The sequence below is a fragment of the Anolis sagrei genome, chromosome 4, assembly GCF_037176765.1.
Source record: "Anolis sagrei isolate rAnoSag1 chromosome 4, rAnoSag1.mat, whole genome shotgun sequence".
NCBI lineage: Eukaryota > Metazoa > Chordata > Lepidosauria > Squamata > Dactyloidae > Anolis > Anolis sagrei.
The window spans coordinates 140,306,488-140,328,172 of NC_090024.1; the positions used below are offsets into that span (position 1 = coordinate 140,306,488).

Consider the following 21,685-nt stretch of genomic DNA (forward strand, 5'->3'; position numbering starts at 1 on the left):
GGAGTGAGTTTCCCTTCCTAGGGGTCGATTTCTTTCACTTCCTGTTGTCTCACAGCTGTCCTTAACTATGAGTCACTTGTAAGTCGGATGTTTGTAACTTGGGGACGGCCTGCATTGCATTTTCAAACTGCATTATATGGCAGTGTAGATGGGGTCAGAAATAAAGCACATCTGGATGCTTTAAAGCTGTAGTCCCCAACAAGCTTACCTGGCAGCAGAGGCCTAATGGAAACAGGGCTGGAAGGATGGAGGACTTTAGGACCAGAAGAAAGGAGGATATTTTCAGACTTGTTTTAATAGCTGGAAGAAGTTTCCCCAGAAGGTGCTATTATAAGTTGTCTCTAGTTAAAACGGAGATGGAGCAGCAGAGATACCTGAATGTATTCACTTATATTACAAACCTATATGTTGGTCTCAAGATTCATATTGACTTTTCCACCCAAAATATCATATTGTCAATAAATAAAAACTTGGTGCCATGGCTAAGGAAGTTTTGTGTTTCTTTTTCATCAGTGAACATATAATAAATAATAATAATGTAATAATAATAATAATAATAATAATAATAATAATAATAATAATGGCAACAACAACGCACTCTCACCATGTGATAATCTGGTTTACAAGATGCATGAATGAGTGAGGGCCCTTCCACACAGCCATATAACCCAGAATATCAAGGCAGAAAATCCCACAATATCTGCTTTGAACTGGGATATCTTAGTCCACATTGCCATATATTCCAGTTCAAAACAGATAATGTGGGATTTTATTCAGCTGTGTGGAAGGGGCATGAGAGAATGAGAAGGAAGCCCGTTGAGTAACCTCCTTCTAATGATGTTGAATATTTAGAAGGCGAGGCAAAAACGAATTGTAATATCTTCAAGGATCTCTGTCTATAAAATTCACCCAATTTAAATATGCCTAAAGCGGATTTCTACGTTTAGGCGTAATTCCAAGCATATGTAGTAGGAAACGATTTAATTCAGCAGGATTTGCTGGGCCAACCCTGGATAGTACTTGGATGGGAGACTTCCAAGAAAGGTTATATTTCAGAAGAAGGAATACAGGTGGTCCACAAATTAGGAACAAGATAGGCTCTGTAGGTTTGTTCTTAAGTTGTATTTGCTTGTAACTACACACACACATATGACCCCCCCCCCCCCAAGTGGGTTAAACCGCTGAGCTGCTAAACTTGTTGACCTTTGAAGCCGGGAGCTGTGTGAGCTTCCGCTGTCAGCCCCAGCTTCTGCCAACCTAGCAGTTCGAAAACATGCAAATGTGAGTACCACTCGGCGGGAAGGTAACCGAGCTCCATGCCAGCCACATGAATTTGGAGGTGTCTATGGACAATGCCGGCTCGGCTTAGAAATGGAGATAACCACCAACCCCCACAGTCCGACATGACTGGACTTAATGTAAGGGAAAAACCTTTACCTACTATACACACACACACACACATTAGCTTTGGATAGTATAGAGAACATGAACACCCTGCAGTGTTTCCTTTGCTGTCTGTGCCCCTGTGCAGAAGATTTCACCTCATTCTCTGTCCTTATGATAATTTGATTTTAAAAAATTGCCTTGTTGTGGAAACAAGGATTAGTGATAACACCTTTTTCCCATGATAACTCTTTCAGGAGTGTTTTTCCCTTCCAAGAGATAGATTTCTCTCACTTCCTGTTGTTTCACCCCGTCCTTAACTATGAAACTCGGGTGTTTGTAACTCGGGACTGTTTCTATAGGCAAAATCATCCCTTGCATTAAAAAAAACCCTAGTAAAATCCATAGAGCTAAAAGGCGACTTGAAGGCACTTATACAGTCTTTGTTCCACTTACAGTGACGTCCATTATTTTTCTTCCCAGAAGGAATATCCACTGCTGAAGGTTATGGACGCAAGGGAATTGTAGTTTTACAAGGTCTTTAGCCTTCTCCGCCGAAAGTACTGTTCGTAGGATCAATACATTGAAGATTTAGCACTTGAACTGTAAGTCTAGCCTTCCATTCCTAGTCTACACATTTACTTAACCACCCCCCCCCCAATGTTTTTGCAGACGGCCAATTCTCTCACACCAGAAGCGACTTGCAGTTTCTCAAGCTTCTGGCGCACAAAAAACAAACAAACAAAAAAACCTCGAGTGGAAGTAGACATATTGAGTGTGCTGTTGCTCGGGAGTAAAGAAGCATCTCATTGACAAGGGTGAGACTTTCTGCATTTACAGTAATTGTAGGAGGTCCTGATAAAACACAGAGAGGCGAGAATATATTACACAGCAAAACAAGCAAAAAATTCTTGGTGCCTTGGTTTTTAGGTCTGTTCCTGGGGTTATTTGGGGCGCTGATTCAGAACATTGCATTGGATAGACTGCATCAGCTCTAGTTTTTTAGATTATGGTAGTTTTCTGTAGGGAGCAGATGGCTAGGTGGCATATGTTCTGTATCTCAAAAGCTAGAGCTGATAGGGGGAAACTGGGGCCATTTTTGAAATCGGCAGGTGAAATATATCCAGAAATAGGTCTAAGATTTAGGGCGTCGGGTGTTATATATCCTTTATTATTTTCTACTAGCCGTCCTGCCACGCATTGCTGTGGCCCAGTCTGTGTATATGTGTTTTGTATGTGTATATATGTGGTTTTTCCGCATGCGTTGTAATGTAAATTTTGTTGTTTGGCTTTTAAAGTCCCTTCCACTGTGTTTTTCAGTGTTTTTTTATGAGTGATGGTCCCTTATTAGCCTGATAGGTTTATAGTGTCCAAATTTGGTGTCAGTTCATCCAGTGGTTTTTGAGTTATGTTAATCCCACAAATGAACATTACATTTTTAGTTATATAGACAAGACTGAGAGGCCAGCAGCTGATTCAATGGGATTTACTTCCACACAGCTGAATAAAACCCCACATTTTTTTTTGCTTTGAACTGGGATATATAGCAGTGTGGACTCAGATAATCCAGTTCAAAGCAGATTTTGTGAGATTTTCTGCCTTGATATTCTGGGTTATATGGCTGTGTGGAAAAACCCTGAGACAAGGCAAAGAAATGCAACTTCAAATCATGGTTTGTGCGACATATGGTTTCTCGTTTACCCCTTTGCCATAAGAAGAGAGTGATGATAGTGGCATCCTTGAAATCTGCTGGGATTTTCTCAGTCACCCACACTTTTTCTATGGGCTGGTGGAGTTGGTGCGTCAGCTCAGGTCCTCCCTCTTTAAAGATTTCAGCAGGGATCCCATCCAGTCCGCTGGCTTTGTAATTTTTTTGTTGGTTGATGGCATTGCTGACTTCTTCCGATCTGGTCCCAAGGCATGTACGCCATGGAATAAAATAATGAAATTCTAACATTCCTAGGAAGGGATTTTTAAAATAATAATAATAATAATAATAATGGAGAAGGGACCCTTCAACCTCTGAGGATGCTTGCCATAGATGTGGGCGAAACGACAGGAGAAAATGCTTCTGGAACATGGCCATACAGCCCGGGAAAACTCCCAGCAATCGAGAGATTCAGGCCACGAATGCCTTCGACAACACATTGAATCTCCAACAGCATTTTAATATAGGGTCGTGGGGGGGTTGGTGGGTCGTTACCAGAATACAGGTTCAAAAGCCATAAATAAAGCATACAGAAACGATAAATTAATTCGATCCGAGAGTCGTTTTCCCTTTCCCGGTCACATCAAACCCTTCGCGGGTGAAATCACAACCCCAAAGTCCTTCATTTCTCTCTCTCTCTTCCCCCACGATTTCGACAGTCTTTGATCCCGTTTCCAAATCTAGCATGGGTTCACACACACATACACACACGCGTACACTCAGTTCGGCCTCACTGCCACACACCCCAAAAATAGATATATACTTATAAGAACTCCCTGCGACTGAAAGGAAAGAAAAAAAAACGTACGAGGAAACGCATAAAGGAAAGAAACCTCGAAGGAAATCCGACGAAGAGTCCCGGGAGAAGGATTCTCCTTTCCCACGGCTTTGGGACACCGACATCCCCTCCCCACACCTTTCCCCCTCCAAGTCAAGGAGAAAGAAGAGCCGCGGGAGAGGGCTTGGAAAGTTACAGAACAGCAAACATGGACTCAACGCGGAGGGCAAGAGGCCAAAGTTTAGTGTTTTCTCCCCTCTCCTAGAAACATTTTTCCCCTCACAAACTTTTTTTGTCCCAGTCCTCTGGACTTTTGTTTTGCGTGGGTGGGGTAATGGGTCGCTTTCTGGGCCCCAAGTTCCTTCCCTCCCAGCAATGTCTTGGTTAGAGGGGAGAGAGGGGGAAAAAGCGAACCCACGCGTGTCCTTGTCCCCGCGTGGAATCGAGATGGATGAGTGGGCAAGGGAAGGGAGGGCTGCCGTCTCTTTAGGACGAGTTCATGATGGGCCTGGCGTAGACCCCTTGGTAGTAGGCGGCGTCGGGCCCCAGGGGCGAGGCCTCGAGGGCGCTTTTGTTCGTGACGGGGCCCATGCCCAGGCTGCCGGCCACGGGCGAGCCGTAGCTGGTGTAGTGCATGACTTGCTCGTAGGCCTTGAGGTCCATTTTGTGGTGGGCGTGGGGCACGTGCTGGTGCGGGTGGGGGTGCTGGTGCGCGTGGGGGTGCGCGTGGGCGTGGGGCACATGCTGCTGTTGCTGCTGCTGCTCCGGCGAGGACATCAGGTTGGTGATGGAGAAAGGGTGGTTGAAGGCGTAGTGGTGCTCGGCCTTGAGGTGGGCCTCGTGGGAGAGCCCTGCGTGGGCGGCGTGATGTTGGGCTAGCATGTGTTGCTGCTGTTGGGCGGGCGACGGGGAGGGCTCCGGGTGGCCTTTGAGCTCGCCCAGACCGCGTTTGTGCTCCTGGCAGGGTGAGACGCTTGCGTGGGGCGACTCCGGGGTGCCGTTGGGCTCCTGCGGGGCGGACTGAGCGGGGGGCTTCTTCCCGGAGCCCCCCGAGGACGACGAAGAGGCTGCCGGGGAGCCGCTTTGCCCCTGTTGCTGCTGTTGTTTGGGACCCGGCGGCTTGTCACACTTGAAGCGCTTCTGCCTCCGGAGGTAGCACCCGTTCTCGAACATGTTCCCGGAGTCCGGGTGGAGGGTCCAGAAGGAGCCCTTGCCGGGCTTGTCGGGAGACCGGGGCACCTTGAGGAAGCAGTCGTTGAAGGAGAGCGAGTGGCGGATGGAGTTCTGCCAGCGCTGCTGGTTCTGCCGGTAGAAGGGGAAGAGGTCCATGATCCACTGGTAGATCTCGCTCAGCGTCAGCATCTTATTGGGCGACTGCTGGATGGCCATGGTGATGAGGGAGATGTAGGAGTAGGGCGGCTTGGCGTGCGTGTAGCTCCGGCGGTAGCTCTTGGCGTCGCGGGCCCGGGACAGGCCCACTCCCACGGGGCCCTGCCCTCCTCCGCCGCCGCCTCCGCCGCCGTAAGGGCCCCCTCCGCCGCCCACGGGGCTCAGGGCCGAGTAGGCGCCCATAGAGCCCGCCCCGGCGCCCAGAGGGCTCAAGCCGGAGGGGCTCAGGTGGGCCGCCATGCCAGCCATGCCCCCCGCGCCCGGGGACAGGCTCATGCCCCCCGCGTAGGCCATGCCCATGGAGGAGCCGCCCGAGGCCGCCGCCGCCATGTTGCCCGCCGCCATGCCCATGTAGCTGTTCATGCCCAGGCCGGCGTTCATGCTGGAGTAGCCCTGCAGAGGAGGAGACACGGGTGGGGAGAGGAAAGCAAGAAGGGAGCCGTTAACCTGGCGGGCAACTCCAAAGGTTTATATCTTTGTGGAATGTCCAGAGTGGGAGAAAGAACTCTTGCCTGCTGGAGGCAAGTGTGGATGTTGCAATTGGCCACCTTCAATGGCCTTGCAGCTTCAAAGCCTAGCTGCTTCCTGCCTGACGGGATTACTTTGTTGGGGGGTGTTAGCTGCCTTGGTCACCATCCCTCCCCCCCCCCCAGTTGATAATGATAACCCATTTTTCTAGTTCTAACTAGACCTCACTACCTCTGAGGATGCTTGCAGGCGAAACGTCAGGAGAGAATGCCTCTAGAACATGGCCATATAGCCCGAAAAAACCTACAACCTACAAACCTAATGATTCTGTCCCCATCTTTTGGAACAAAACACAATCTGTTCCCCAGCAGGCACCCCAAAGCTTTACTATGAGGCCCCGCAGGCTGTGAAGCTCCAACCCACCAAGGAAGTCAACCTGGACACCCCACAGGTGTCTATACTCCACTCGCTTGACTACAGTCAGATCCTCTGAAGATGCCAGCCACAGATGCAGGAGGAAATGAAGCTAGAACATTTCGATACAGCCAGGAAACCACACAACACCCCAACCTGGACAAAGTTCCGCACCCCCCAGCCATAAAAGCCCACACTTGCCTGGGTCCCCTTCTGCTTCCATATACAATCCAGATTGTCTGCTTTGAACTGGATTATATGGCAGTGTAGATTCATATAATCCAGTTCAAAGCAGTTAATGTTGATAATCTGGATTGTAAAAGGGGCCTGGATCGGGTCCACGGACCCCCAAACCCGCCTGGTTCTACACTCGCCATTGGAACCCTGTCTACAGCTTCCACTCAGGACTGTATACTAAATGGAAGCAAAGTGAGGAGGGGAAAGAAAGAGCTTCCCTAACTTCACTAGGAGCCCCCGGTGGCGCAATGGGTTAAACCCTTGTGCCAGCAGGACTGCTGACCGAAAAGTCGGTGACTCGAATCCGGGGAGCAGGGTGAGCTCCCTTCTGTCAGCTCCAGCTTCTAATGCGAGGACATGATAGAAGCCTCCCACAGGATGGTAAAATATCTGGGTGTTCCCTGAGCAACGTCCGTGCAGACGGCCAATTCTCTCACACCAGAAGCGACTTTCTCAAGATGTTCCTGACACAAAGAGAGAATAAAGTCTTCCGAGAAATAATAAAATCGGTATAAAAATTAAACATCACTAATCATAACACTATGTTCCCTTGGGGAGAGAGGGAGGGTTATAAAGTTTTATTATTGGTATTATTATGATTGGGTTGTTGTGAGTTTTTCGGGCGGTATGGCTAGGTTCCAAAAGCATTCTCTCCTGACGTTTCGCCTGCATCTATGGCAGGCTTCCTCAGAGATTGTGAGGTCTCGCAACCTCTGAGGATACCTGCCACAGATGCAGGCGAAACGTCAGGAGAGAATGCTTCTGGAACATAGCCATACAGCCCGGAAAACTTACAACCCAGTGATTCCCGCCATGAAAATCTTCGACAATACATTATTATTATTATTATTATTATTATTATTATTATTATAATATTGTTGTTCTTCCTGAACTATCAATATCTTTCCTAATCGGTTCTATCATAAAAACATAGGAAGAGCATATTAAATTGCAAAAACTTGTGTTTTTGCAGGACATCCTGCAGCACACCTTGGATTATTTTTCAATGAATACTCATTAGAGTCACAACCAATTCAGCCTAGATTGCGGCAGACACAAACCCGAAGTTTCTCGAGTATAACAACTGCTTTCCAAGTAAGTAGTGCCGTACAATAAAACAGGAAACAACACTCTAAAACCAGAAACAGAACCTTTTGCAAATTTTGTGACATAGTGATAATAATCAACAGCATTCGCAAGGCTTGCTTAAACAGCCTGTATGTGTCAGGAGCGACTTGAGAAACTACAAGTTGTTTCTGGTGTGAGATAATTGGCCGTCTGCAAGGACGTTGTCCAGGGGGTGTTTTACCATCCTGTGGGAGGCTTCTCTCATGTCCCCCCATTAGACGCTGGTGCTGACATACGGGAGCTCACCCTGCTCCCTGGTTCCGCAAGGGTTTATTTATTTATTTATTATGGACATTTATACCCTCTCCTATCTCAACCTCCGCAAAGGGATTGCGCCATGGGGGCTCCTGACTTTCTATTTGGTGAATCATAGCTGAAGCATTGTCTGCAGAGTTCACTACACAGCCTGCACGTCCAATTGGTGTGTACGGGTGGCATTCAGAAACCTTTTCCCTGTTGCCAAATTTTGGGTGATCCCAACACTGAGCGAAGGGGATCAGGAAACCCCAAACTAAAGCTGGCTCCAAAAGACAATGGCAGCATCTTTATATGAAGAGAAATTGGTTGTTCAATGTTTTTTGCTCTCCTAGCATAAGCCCTCCTAACATATTGAATAATGCAACTCTGAGATCTCAAGATTTAGAAACAACTTGTTTAAAAAACATTAGAAATTGTGATATGAATGGAAGTTTACATACCACAATATAACTTTATATCCTAGCTATGAAATATTTATAATGTTTCAGATTGTTTGTGTCGACACAAATTTTGTATGTCATGGTCAATATACTTCTCAGCCAAGCCTTTGGCTGAGAAGCCCCACAGAAATCGTCAACATTTCTGGATCTACACTGCCTATAATTCAGATGACCAAAACAGATAATCCACATTGTCTGGATTATATGAGTCTACACTGCTATATAATCCAGTTCCAAAGCAGATAAGGATTTTATATGGCAGTGTAGAAGGGCTCTCTCTCTCGATTAAATGCCAAAAGGTGCCTGGATCGTGTCCATAGTTAGCTTCTGGTCCGCAAAGGCACCTAATTGAGGCTGGTTCTCCATTGGCCAATAATGCAATTTAAATGATCAAGGTAGACCCATATATCTTGCAATTCAAACAGCATCATATAGTTCTACCCTGAGCATTTAATGTTCAAACTACATTATTGGTCAGAATCTATGGCTGGTATTATATGACAGTATAGGGTTGGATCTACACTGCAGATTAACGCCATTGAACTGGATTATCTAAAGCTACACTGCTATAGAATCCAGTTCAATGCAGTGAGTTAATCTGCATTCCGAAACGGCATTATATGGCAGCGTTCATCCAGAATGAAAGAAAGCGTGAAAGAATAGGACCTGGGTGTTAATCCCACCTAAGTGGGATTCCAGTTTTCTTAATAGCTTGGGTTCCCACTCTTCCCGTTTTAAATCTCAATTTTTTTTCAGTGGGAGGTCGCCTATTAAATGTTTAGGATCGAGATTGGGAAGATGGGGGGGGGGAGGGGGTAAAGGAATCAGATGGAAACATCAAAAGCTGGTTTATAGGTTTCGGAAGAAGCATTAGGGATCCCTAATGCACCTTGCTTAAGATCCCTAGGTTAAGATCCCTAATGCACCTTGCTAAGGAGAAAACACCTCACTACCTCTGCCATAGATGCAGGCGAAACGTCAGGAGAGAATGCCTCTAGAACATGGCCATATAGCCCGCAAAAACCTACAACCTAAAAAACAGGTTGACCGGGAAGGAAGGGCATCTGAGACCAATGGGACTTCTTTCCCATGTGTTTAGAATTGGAGAAGGAAACGGAAGCTGCAGTTTTTCCAGCTGGACTAGGAGAGTCTACTCTTCCCAAGTGTGTAATGTTAGCACAGCGAGCCGGATCTAAGACGGCAAGTTGCCTTCCGATGTGCCTTTCTATCCACTGGGTTGGAGGATTGGGTTTCAAACCGAAGTGGAAGTGGCGTGAAACTTTTCCGCCAGGATGTTGGAAAATGTAGGATATCGGGCAAAAGTCCTTGTGGGGCGAAGGAGAAAGTTCAGGTGGGAAGTGTTCCCCTTCCACCTTGATGACTTCCCCGCTCGAGGTTGGCCATCCTCCCTCGTCCCCCCGCTTTCCCCGTTTCCTTCTACCTCCCCCCATGCCCTTCCTCCCCCCCCCCCCCCCCATCCCCAAACCCAACCTCTCTGTCTGCCAAACACAACTTTGTTAGGATAGCGCGGCTAGGCATGGCAAAAGGATTTGGAGGCTTCGCAAGTCAATATTTGATCACAAAGTTAATATTATCTCAAGGCTAACACCGCGTTGTATAAAAAGCGGGCGAGGGAGAGCGGCGGCGAGGGAGTCCTGTGTGTTTTTTTCCGCAGGAGGAGGCGGCTTGGGGATTGGGTGGGGGACCCACACACAAACACACACAGAGAGAGAGACCCACAGAGAGAGAGAGAGAGAGAGAGAGAGGCACATCCGCGCGCAAACAAGACCCGCGTTGCCATTTACCTCGGGCTCGCCGTAGTAGTTGCTCCACTCCGCGTGCTCGTGTCCTTCCATTTTCACGACTCCCAGCATACTGGAAGCGGAGTGCATGGCAGTTTAAAATTTAACAGCCACAACAAGCGGCGACGGAGGGGGAGAGAGAGGGAGAGAGAGAGAGCGCCACCAAAAAAAAGAGGGAGAGAGAGGGAGAGAGAGGAAAACAGCCCCCTCCCTCTTTGCCTCCCTCCCTCCTTTTCCCTCTCTCTCTCTCTCCCTCCCTTCCTTGCTCCCTCCCTCGATCTGGGGGGAAAAGAGGGGGGCGAACTCGCTCAGCTTTGGGGGTTCTCCCTGCTGGCGATTTCGACGCCTTGCTGCTGCCGCTTCGGCTACTGCTTGGGTGGGTTTCGCCGGGAAGAGTCGCCCAGAGCCGAAGGCAAAGGCGAGGAGGAGAAGGGAGGGAGGAGGAGGAGGAGGAAGAGGAGGAGGAGGAGGAACCCAAGTGCTGCAGTGACGTGGGCGCCGGAGAGATATAGCGGCCGGCGGCCAAGCGAGCCTCCAATCCCCAGGTCCTCACCCAGCCATTTGAATAAGCAGCAGATCCCCGCCTGCCTTGGGATTCCCTCGCCCCCCTTTCCCCTTTCCCCTCTTCTGTGGGCCCTTCCCAACAAGCCTAGGTCTCAGAATATCAAAATTCCACAAGATTTGTCTTGAAATGGGTTATCTGAGTCCACACTGCCATATATTCCAGTATTGTGGGAGACACCAAATTGGGAGGGATAGCCCGTACTCCAGAAGGCAGCAGCAGAATTCAAAACGATTTTAACAGATTAGAGCAGGCGTCCACAAACTTTTTAAACAGAGGGCCAGGTCACAGTTCCTCAAACTGTTGGAGGGCCGGATTATAATTTGAAAAAAACGAACGAGTTCCTATGCACACTGCACATATCTGATTTGTAGTGCAAAAAACACTTAAAAACAATACAATAATTAAAATGAAGAACTATTTTAACAAATACCTATAAACTTATTAGTATTTCAATGGGAAGTGTGGGCTTGCTTTTGGCTGATGAGATAGAGTTGTTGTTGTTGTTGTTGTGTGTTTTCAAGTAGTTTCAGACTTGAAAACACACAACCCTGAGCAAGGGCCAGGTAAATTACCTTGGAGGGCCTTGGAGGGCCATATCCGCTCCCTCCCCTTAGTTTGAGAACCCCTGGATTAGAGAGATGATTGGCCAAAACTAAGAAAATGAAGTTCAACAGTGACAAATGCAAGATACTCCACTTAGGCAGAAAAAATGAAATGTAAAGATACAGAATGGGGGACTCTGGTGTGAAAAAGATCTTGGGAGTCCTCATGGACAACAAATGAAACTTGAGCCAACAATGTGATGCTGCCGCAAAAAAACCAATGGGATTTTGGCCTGCATCAATAGGAGTCTAGTGCCAAGATCCAGGGAAGTCATGCTACCCCTCTATTCTACCTTGGTCAGACCACACCTGGAATATTGTGTCCAATTCTGGGCACCATATGTGGACAAGCTGGAATGTGTCCAGAGGAGGGCGACTAAGAATGATCAAGGGTCTGGATAATGTGGGATTTCCTGCCTTGATATTCTGGAACATAGGGATGTATGTAAGGGCCCTAAGAGCCTTAGGTCCCTTCCCAGTCCTGACCCCACAGTTTAATTTTCAATGTTCAGGTCCCAAGAACATTTGGCAATTGTCAAACTTTTCTCAATTGTCACCTAGTGGCTGTTTTAGGCACTGGCATGAATCCCTTGTGCTGTGTTTCCAGTGGACTCTGCAGCAGATGCTTGAGCTGTACTTCATAAAAAGGAAACCGGCCTGTTTAGTAAGCCTTGCAAATACTATCGTCAATGTTAGGGTTTTATATATCTATATATTCCTATATATATATATTCCTATACCTATTTATATATCTATATATTCCCTGGGGTCACATAAACATTTCTTGGTGTCCAGAGTGGAAAAGTTGAAGAAGTCCTGAGCTAAGAGATTTTCAAGGCTGACAGAGACCCCTTCTACACTGCCATATAATTCAGGGCCCTTCCAGACAGGCCCTATATCCCTGGATCGGATCCCAAGTTTTCTGTTATCCCAGATTATCTGGCAGCGTGGACTCATATAAAGCTGAAAATCTAGGATTGGATCCTGGGATATAGTGCCTTCTGCAAGGACCCTCAGATTTTCAAGGCAAATAATCCGGATTATCGGTTTTGCACTGGAACAGTGCTAAACAGAACCGCCTTCCATCTGGAAACCATTGTATTCACTGTGGAAGAACACGCAGGTCTAGAATAGGTCTCCACAGTCACCTATGGACCCACGCCACAACCCTATGCTTGGAAGTCCATCCTACTCAGACTCGCAGTTATCCCCAATGATGATGATTATGACTACCATATAATTCAGTTCAAATCAGATTGTCTGGATTTTATATGGGGCCAGAGATTCAAACCCAGGGCTCCTGGGACTAACACTCAAACCACTAACTCTCCAGTACAGTACAGGGTGTGTTGACCCCGATCTACAACAGGGTTTTGTTGGCCAGGTTTATTCAAAGCAGGTTTATCCTTGGGGTTGAGAGAATATAATTTGCCCAAGGTTGCCCAGTGGGTTTCTATGGCTAACTTTCCTCCTCATAGTCCAACACTCAAGCTTCTACGCCACACTGTTTCCCTGTAAAAGTGAAGATAAAGGAGTTGTGGGTGCACTTTTCCTACTTATTCAGACACTTTGAAGTAGTAGACTCAGGGCCCTTCCTCTTTCAGGCTTGATCTGAGCCCTTGCAAATGCTATGGCTTGTACTAAGTTAATTGTGAAGGAAGCTGGTTGATATCACCAGCATCATGAGTCCCAATTTACTCCTTTAAAATAACTGATGCCCCCCCCCCCCTTCCAGACAGGCCCTATATCCCAGGATCTGATCCCAGGTTTTCTATTTATCCCAGATTATCTGGCAGTGCGGACTCATATAATCCGGTTTAAAGCAGAAAACCTGGGATGGGATCCTAGGATATAGGGCCTGTCTGGAAGGCGGCTATCAGTTACTTTAAAAGGGTTAATTTGATGCTCATGATGTTGGTGATGTCAACCAGCTCCTTTCCCAATTAACTTATTACAAGCCATAGCATTTGCAAGTGCTCAGATCAGGCCTGAAAGAGGAGGGAGGGAGGGAGGGAGGAACATTGACTTTTTTCTTTCAATATAAAATAATAAACTCTGAAGAGACCTGGGAAAGTGCAGCTCACTACCCAGAGCCAGCATGCCTCACAGAGGAACAATTGATAATAATCACACTAAAAACACAGTACTGTGGCAGCTTCAAATACATTGTGTGTGTGTGCTTTCAAGTCACCCATCTGTTTAAGTGAATTCTATAGGGTTTTAAATACTCAGAGGCGGTTTGGCCAGGTCCTTCCACTGAAATGGAGCCGGCTCTTTGAAAAGTTGGGCATAAACTTTTCAGATGTGCGAAGGGCTCCGTGCTTCGGTTTCAAGAGCTTTGGGAAAATCCCATGTCTTGAAGATGCTGTTTTTGCGGCTCTCTCTCCGCCCCACCTCCTGGAAATGGTATGACTCTATCAGAATAATTACCCACCATTGTCTTCAGGATGCCTCTTCATCACACTAGAGAATAAATCAATTTAAAATCCGGTTGCTGCCTCCTGCAGAATTCTGGGATTTGTAGTTTAGGAAGGAGCCTTTAACAGCCTCACTAGACTACACACCCCAGAATTCTGCAGGAGGTAGAAACCGGATTTAAAGTGGATTCATTCTATAGTTTGATGAAGTTCTAAAAACCGTCTTCGGTGCGAGATAGGGGAGGAGAGAGTAGCGTGGACGCGGATTATTCGATAGAAGATAATAGGTACTGGTTCTGGGGATGACCAGCCAGTTAGTCGAGAAACCTGAATGGAGCCTCTATGTCCAAGAGCAGCATACCTGGGTGGTTGCTCTGGCAATGCTTTGGGCAACCTCTAGGACAGGGCTACTGAACCTTTTCCACTCCTGACCCCTTTTAAGTGACCCCAGGTATATAAAATAGGTATAACATTCAACATTAATGCTAACAGTAAGTAATATTTTTCCTAGTTCCAACAGACCTCACTACCATTGAGGATGCTTGCCATAGATGCAGGCGAAATGTCAGGAGAGAATGCCTCTAGACCATGGCCATATAGCCCGAAAAAACCTACAACAACCCAATATTTTTATAAATAAGTTCTGTTCCTGGTTTGAAAGTGCTATTTCCTGTTTAATTGTATGGCACTTACTTTGAAAGTAGTTGTTATACTCCAGAAACTTCGTTTTTTGTGGCGACCACAAACTATGTTGAATTGGTTGAGACTGGATGAGATATTCATAAAAAAACTAGAGCAAAATGAGCAGCAGAATGTCCTGCCTCCCCCCCCCCCCCCTTTAACATTGTGTTAAACATGCTGGTTTCCCATCACACTAGAGAAAAAATCCACTTAAAATCCGGTTTCTGCCTGCTGCAGAATTCTGGGGCTTCTAGTTTTGTGACGCTGTTGAAACCTTCTTCCTAAACTACAAACCCCAGGAGGCAGAAACCGGATTTTAAGTTTATTTTTTTTCTCTAGTTAGTGGAGTACAGCTGAAGCATTTTCTGCAGAGTCCACTCTGAACTCTGCATGACGTTGCTAACACGTTTGTGCAAATGGGTGGCATTCAGAAAGTTTTCTCCTGTTGCCTAAGTTTTTGGGGCCTCAACATTGAGCTGAGGTGCTCCCAATTGGGGTCGGACTCGGGACCCCCCCCCCCCCCCCCCGTTTCAGAATCAATGCCCCCAGCCGCCCTCTCCCCAGGACATTGCAAGCGAGCCAGGCTCTTTACCTTGGTGCCACCTGCAAGATTTCGTAACTAAAACAAACAGCTTCCGAGTCTCTCAGTCGGGGCCGTTTCGGGCAGGCACCAAACTGACGAGTGAGAAGGGGGGGGGCTCTCTCTTTCCGCCATTCAGCCGCCCTCCTGAACAATGCCCTGCCCCACGTCGCTTGCCCAACCGCTGGCATCGAAAACGAAGCCAGGAAGCCAACCCTGGAAGCCGGCGGCGGGGTCGAAGGAAGAAAGGAAGCAAGCAAGCAAGCAAGAAGTCTCCCAGCAACGGAGACCGCAGGTGACTGGCAGGCAGGGCGAGGTGGCGAGGGCCTGCCACCTGGTCAACCCATGCAGGGCATGCAAGGCTGGCCAGCTTCCTCCCTTCTGCCTCCCTCCCTCCCCCCGCCGGCGTCTCGTCGCCCATCCCCACGGGGGACTTGCCAGTGTGCACGGAAAAGCTTCCCTCTACGAGGGTGGCCACGCAAAACTTGAGGAAACGCTTCCCCCGGACCACACACGCACTGGTTCCCAGAATGGGTCTTTCTCGCAGGCGTGGGGGAAGGGGGTCTGTAATGCAAAAGAGAGTCCCTTTCCTTGAGGTTTGCTCATGTCCTCACATTTGTAGCACATCCAAATACCTGGGAGTTACCCCGGACCGTTCTCTGACCTACAAAAAGCACTGCCTGAATATCAAGCAAAAAGTGGGCACTAGAAAAAATATAATACAAAAGCTGACTGGCACAACCTGGGGATCACAACCAGATACAGTGAAGACATCTGCCCTTGCGCTTTGCTACTCTGCTGCTGAGTATGCATGCCCAGTGTGGAACACATCTCACCATGCTAAAACAGTAGATGTGGCTCTTAATGAGGCATGCTGCATTATCACGGGGTGTCTGCGCCCTACACCACTGGAGAAATTATACTGTCTAGCCGGTATTGCACCACCTGACATCCGCAGGGAAGTAGCAACCAATAGTGAAAGGACCAAGGCAGTGACATCTCCGGTCTACCCCCTGTTTGGGTATCAGCCAGCACGCCAAAGACTTATATCAAGACACTGGAACACCTCAGCAAGCGAGAGTCCAAAAGTGGCAGGCTCAAACCCAGAACCTCAATCAATGGCTGATATCAAATGAGAGACTCCCTCCTGGGCACACAGAAAACTGGGCAATTTGGAAGGCGCTGAACAGGCTGCGCTCTGGCACCACGAGATGCAGGGCCAACCTTAAGAAATGGGGCTACGAAGTGGAGTCCACGACATGCGAGTTTGGAAAAGAGCAATCCACAGACCACTTACTATAATGCAACCTGAGCCCTGCCACATGCACAATGGGGGACCTCCTTATAGCAACACCAGAGATACTTGGAGTGGCCAGCTACTGGTTGAAGGGCATTTAATAGAATACCGAGTTTGCAAACTTTGTGTTGTTGTTTTTTTTAAAAAAAACAAACAAACAAAATAATACAACTGTTTGGTTCGCTCCTGAGATGATAAATAAAAAAAAATAACCCCAGCTGTTTGGCCCTGATGTCCCACTGATCATCGACAGCCTCTAAGCCCCCAAAGTATTGCTCAGGCCTATGGTATGAGCTCAATCTGTGCAAGAAAAAGGGATTCTGATTGGAATAAACTGGCCTCCTATGGAATAAATGCCCTCCTCTAAAAAGCCGCATGAGCATTTACTGGGCACCCAGTTTGGCGGAGTGGTTTGAGTACTAAGACAATGCGAGGACAGGGTTTATATCCTGGTCCCTTAGGGCAGTGATTCCCAACCTTCCTAATGCTGCAACCCCTTCATACAGTTCCTCATGTTGTGGTGGACCCCCAGGTAAGGTAAAGGTCTAATATGCAGGATATATTTTCATTCACTGAACCAAATTTGGCGCAGATCCCCTATATGCCCATGTCTGAATACTGGTGGGGTTGGGGAATTGGTTCTGTCATTTGGGAGTTGTAGTTTGCTGGGATTTATAGTTCACCTTCAATCAAAGAGCACTCTGGACTCCACCAACAATGGAATTGAACCAAACTTGGCACACAGGACTCCCATGACCAACAGAAGGTTTTGGTGGACAATGACCTTGAGTTTTGGAGTTGTAGTTTACTGTAAGCAATGCGGACTCAAACAATGATGGATCTGAACCAAACTTGGCATAAATACTCAGTATGACCAAATGTGAACCCTAGTGGAGTTTGGGCAAAATAGACCTTGACATTTGGGAGTTGCAGTTGCTGTGATTTGTAGTTCACCTACAATCAAAGACCATTCTGAACCGCACCAATGATAGAAAAGGACCAAACTTCCCACACAGAATCCCCATGACCAGCAGAAAATACTGTGTTTTCTGATGGTCTTTGGCGACTCCTCTGACACCCCCTCGTGACACCCCTCCCCCAAGGGGTCCCAGCCCCAAGATTGAGAAACACTATCTTAGGGAAACTCTCGGGTTAATCACGCTATGTCAGTATGGAAAGTAGTGACTGTTGGGGAATATGAGGTGTTAGACCCAAAGATAACCCTCAGTTGGAGTGATTCCACCATAAATATAGCAGAGTACCAGAAGTAAACTTCATAACCAGCAGACACTTATGTGTGGTGAGCTAGCATAAGCCTTCACTCCATAGGATGGTACAGGATTGCAAAGTCAAAACTTTAAGTTCAAAAGTATTTATTGAAATGAAAAAAGCACATTCTTGATAGAAAAGGTCATGGAGCTAACTAGCTTATTAAATCTCATCTTCTAAGAAAGGTAAAACGTAACAAGTAAAAAAAATCCACGCAGCTACATTTTGCCTAGGGAGAGAGGCAAAAATGCATTCTTAGTGGGAAGAAGAAAAGGCAGAAGAGACCAATGGCAGAGACCACATGGCCAACCCAGGGCAATAAAACTTAAAGAGGAAGTTCCCTCACAGAATTCTTCCTGTATCATCAAAGGAGGAGACAATGGCTACCAGGAGGAGGAAAGACAAAGCCCTTTTGGGAAACATGCACAGGAAAGTGGGGGAAAGGAATCCCTCAGCTTTACCCTGTCTCTAGGCTCATTGAGGACTGGAAACTTGGTGAGACCAGAGATTTGTACAGTCCAGGGATGAAACCCAACAGTGACAAATCTCCTCCTCTAAATAAAGCTTCTATGAGCCCTAGTTGACTTGAAGGAAGGAAGCAAGTTTTTCAGGACTTAGAGAAATCTTGGAGTCCTCCTAGACAACAAGTTAAACACAAGCCAACAATGTGATGCGGCAGCTTAACAAAACCAATCGGATTTTGGCCTGCATCAATAGGAATCTAGTGTCGAGATCCAGGGAAGCCATGCTACCCCTCTATTCTGCCTTGGTCAGACCACCCCGGAATACTGTGTTCCATTCTGGACACCACAACTGAAGGGAGATGTGGACAAGCGGGAATGTGTCCAGAGGAGGGTGACTAAAATGATCAAGGGTCTGAAAAACAAGCCCTACGAGAAGTGGCTTAAAGAGCTGGGCATGTTTAGCCTGATGAAGAGAAGGCTGAGAGGAAACATGATGGCTATGTATAAATATGTGAGGGGGAGTTGTAGGGAGAAGGGAACAAGCTTGTTTTCTGCTGCCCTGGAGACTAGGATACAGAAAAATGGCTTCAAACTACAGGAATGGAAATTTCACCTAAACATGAGAAAGACCTTCCTAACTGTGAGAGCTGTTCAGCAGTGGAACTCTCTGCCCCAGAGTGTGGTAGAAGCTCCTTATTTAGAGGCTTTAATGCAGAAGCTGAATGACTGTCAGGGGTGCTTTGAATGTGATTTTCCTATTTCTTGGCAGGGGGTTGGACTGGATGGCCCACGAGGTCTCTTCCAATCTATATGATTTTATGATTCTGTGATTTTCAGGAAGGGCATGATGCTTCTAGCTGGCTAGAGCAGGACTTCAAAGTCCTTCAGATGGATACACTATGCTTATCCTTACACCAAAGCTGTGGGTAATAGTTTGTTGTTCTGTGCTTTCTGGTTGTTTCTGGTTGATGACCTCACTAAAATGAAGCTATTATAGACTTTTCTGGTGCTGGGTGTGTGTGATTCACCAAAGATGGGTTTCCATGGCCAAGTGGGGAATTGGATCCTAGTTTCTAGAGTCCTGTTCCAAGCCCAAACCACTGCATTACATTGGTACTGTTATTCTTCATTTAGGCCCCTTCCACACAGCTGTATGAAATGCACATTGAACTGACAGTGTGGACTCAGATAACCCAGTTCAAAGCAGATGTTGTGAATTATCTGCCTTGAGCTTCTGGGTTATATGGCTGTTTGAAAGGGCCCTTAGTCCACTTTTGTATATATGCGTGAAAGCTGGGTAGTGAAAAAACCTGTCAGGCATGAAATCAACTCATTCAAAATGTGGTGCTGGAAGAGAGCACCACAGAGAGCCAAAAAGAGAAATAAATGGGTACTAGAACAAATGAAGCCCAGATTCTTCCTAAAGGTCAAGGTGACTAAACTGAGACTTTCTTACTTTGGTCACGTCTTAGGGCACATCATGAGATGGCATGACTAATTGGAAAAGATGCTAATACTTAGTAGGAAAAGAGGGAGACCACATACTAGGTCCCTCCTTCCAATCAAGGAAGTGATAGCCATGACTCTGCAAGGTCTGAGATAACAGGTTGATGACAGACTTTTCTCATTCACAGGGTTGCCATAATTTAAAGCCAATAACAATGAACAACAAATGTATTTTCACTGCATAAAGCTCAAGTGGCAGAGAGCTATTCCCAGCAGGCTACTAATGCACTGAAAACAACTTTTCAATCTGATCTCTTGGGAAACTCATGGAGCAGAAGTTCAACCAATCTATGAGGTGTATTCTAAACTCAAATATGTTCTCCAGGATAAGCCTCACACTGAATGCACAAGAGAGGTGTGCCTCTTGTCATGAGTCGAGGGTGATGGATGGGGATGTACCATTTTGCAAAGACTATATGTTGTTGCTTTTTATTTGTTCAGTCGCTTCCGACTCTTTATGATGTCATGGACCAGCCCACGCCATCACCACCCCCAGCAAAGACTATATGTTTGACACCTTTTCCAATCCATGTTCTTCATTAGCAAAATGAAACAGAATGCTACCAACATCGGGCCCCCTGTACCTTTCAGACACCAAATGTCAAGAGTCTTCCCTTTCACACTCAGTTTCCAAAAAGAAGGGACAAGACTGTGATCAGCTGAAAAACTTCCTCAGGTTCCAAATAAACCAAAGGGGGAAGCTTGTCTACCAACCTCTGTTGGCCCTCAGGTGTCATGGTGATGACCATTCCCATGATTCAGTTCCTAATTTAAATGCTGCTTTTATTTGGTCTGCATTAATTGAGAAGCAGTGTGTGGAATAGTGTTAGAGAACTGGACTATGTCATTATGGAGACTAAGATTCCAATCCATGATGGTCCACAGTGTTGAGTTTCATCCCTGGACTGCACAAGTCTCTTGTGTCATTAAGTTTCCAGTTCTCAATGAGTAGCTAGACTAGAGATAGGGCTAAGATGAGGGATTCCTCCCCCCACATTCTTATGCATGTTTGCCTAAAGGGCTTTGTCCTTCCATTTGACGGGTACCAAGTTAAGGAAGGGTTCCTTAAACCAAGGTTAGGCAAGTGCGACCCGAAGCAACATGTAAGCTACCAAGACTGGTTTTGCAACCATTCCAGAATCCCTTTTGTGGGCTGAAAGAGTTTTTATGGTCTTTCTTGGACTTGTGTTTTTTTTTTCTTTTGAATTAATGGGAATCCCTCTCCACACTATTTTACTTGGAGGAAAACTGTTTTTCAGAACCAGAAGTTTTGCCTACTTCTGGAGTTTATTGTTATTTAGCTTTGTCCTTTGGAATTTGGGCTAGCCTATAGAGCCTCAGAAGGTTTCATGGGCAGAAAATTAGCTTTTCAACCTCCTAAAAGTGCCCACCCCTGCTTTAAATGGTCTGGGACCACCAGAGAACCTGCAGGACCACCTGTTCCTACTTGAACTCATCCAGCAGTTAAAGCAGTTTCCCGTGGAGGCCTAATAGTCTGTGGCGGCCTTAGTGATTTTTTGCCCTGATTTTGAAACTTTTCTATCATGTGGATAGAATACACATTAAGGTGCACACTCACATACACTTGTTATGCTCTAGGTGCCACTGTGCCAGAAATATCCATTTCATTTCTTTACATTTTGAGGGTTTGGTTAAGTGGTGGATTTCCAGTTATCTGGATGGGTTTACATTTTCATTCTGTGTGTTTGAACTTAAATGCTTAAGTGCTTAAATAATGGGCTTGTAAAGTTTATGGCTTTTTTAGTATTTTGTTGTGCCCTGAACCAATTACAGCCCAGGAGATTTGGGGAAAAAGCAACAACAGAGGGAGGCAGGTTTTCTTTCAACTTACTGAACTCCCAAACTTGGGACACTTTTAGCCAGAACTGACTGGAGGTGTGTCATCTCTTCTGTAAATCCAGTAAACAAAGAATTCATTAGTATTCAGAGGTCCACAGATAGGTCTTCCCTAAATGCATGTGAAAGTTTTTTTCCTTAAGCCATCTCTTTTTAATCAAGGCAAGGGGTGCCTGGCAAGTGTGGGAAACAACACAATTGCCCCGGAAATGTCAAGCCGGGTCCCTTTTTCTTGCTCAGGATGTACCACCTTTCCTATTCCCCAGGGACCCCCAGAGGTGTTAATCTGTGTTTTCTTTCTGGCAACTACATACAGTGAATCTCAGATCCACATCTACAGTGTGGTGTGACTGGGCTCTTTGGCAAAGTGTAACAATCCATAATGGCTTTCCTGTAAATGGCACCTAGGGACAGATTAATCCTGTTACAGCGCTACATCCTT

The 21,685-nt window shown here is 46.6% G+C and overlaps 1 protein-coding gene across 1 annotated transcript; it reads right to left on the minus strand.

The window, feature by feature from the left end:
- Positions 1 to 3,498: 3,498 nt before the first annotated feature.
- Positions 3,499 to 10,154, minus strand: FOXA2 (forkhead box A2). The gene is made up of 2 exons (XM_060774072.2): positions 10,009 to 10,154; positions 3,499 to 5,651 (listed from the first exon to the last, which is right to left on the minus strand). The coding sequence occupies exons 1-2, from the start codon at positions 10,093 to 10,095 to the stop codon at positions 4,356 to 4,358; spliced, it is 1,383 nt and encodes a 460-aa protein (XP_060630055.2). The 5' UTR covers positions 10,096 to 10,154; the 3' UTR covers positions 3,499 to 4,355.
- Positions 10,155 to 21,685: the final 11,531 nt, after the last annotated feature.

Bases quoted from the DNA above. Each gene is read 5' to 3' on its own strand.
- FOXA2 (XM_060774072.2), bottom strand. From the start codon at position 10,095: ATGCACTCCGCTTCCAGTATGCTGGGAGTCGTGAAAATGGAAGGACAC. The intron at 5,652-10,008 runs GTAAATGGCAAC...CCTCCTCTGCAG, and splicing joins ACTACTACGGCGAGCCCGAG to GGCTACTCCAGCATGAACGC.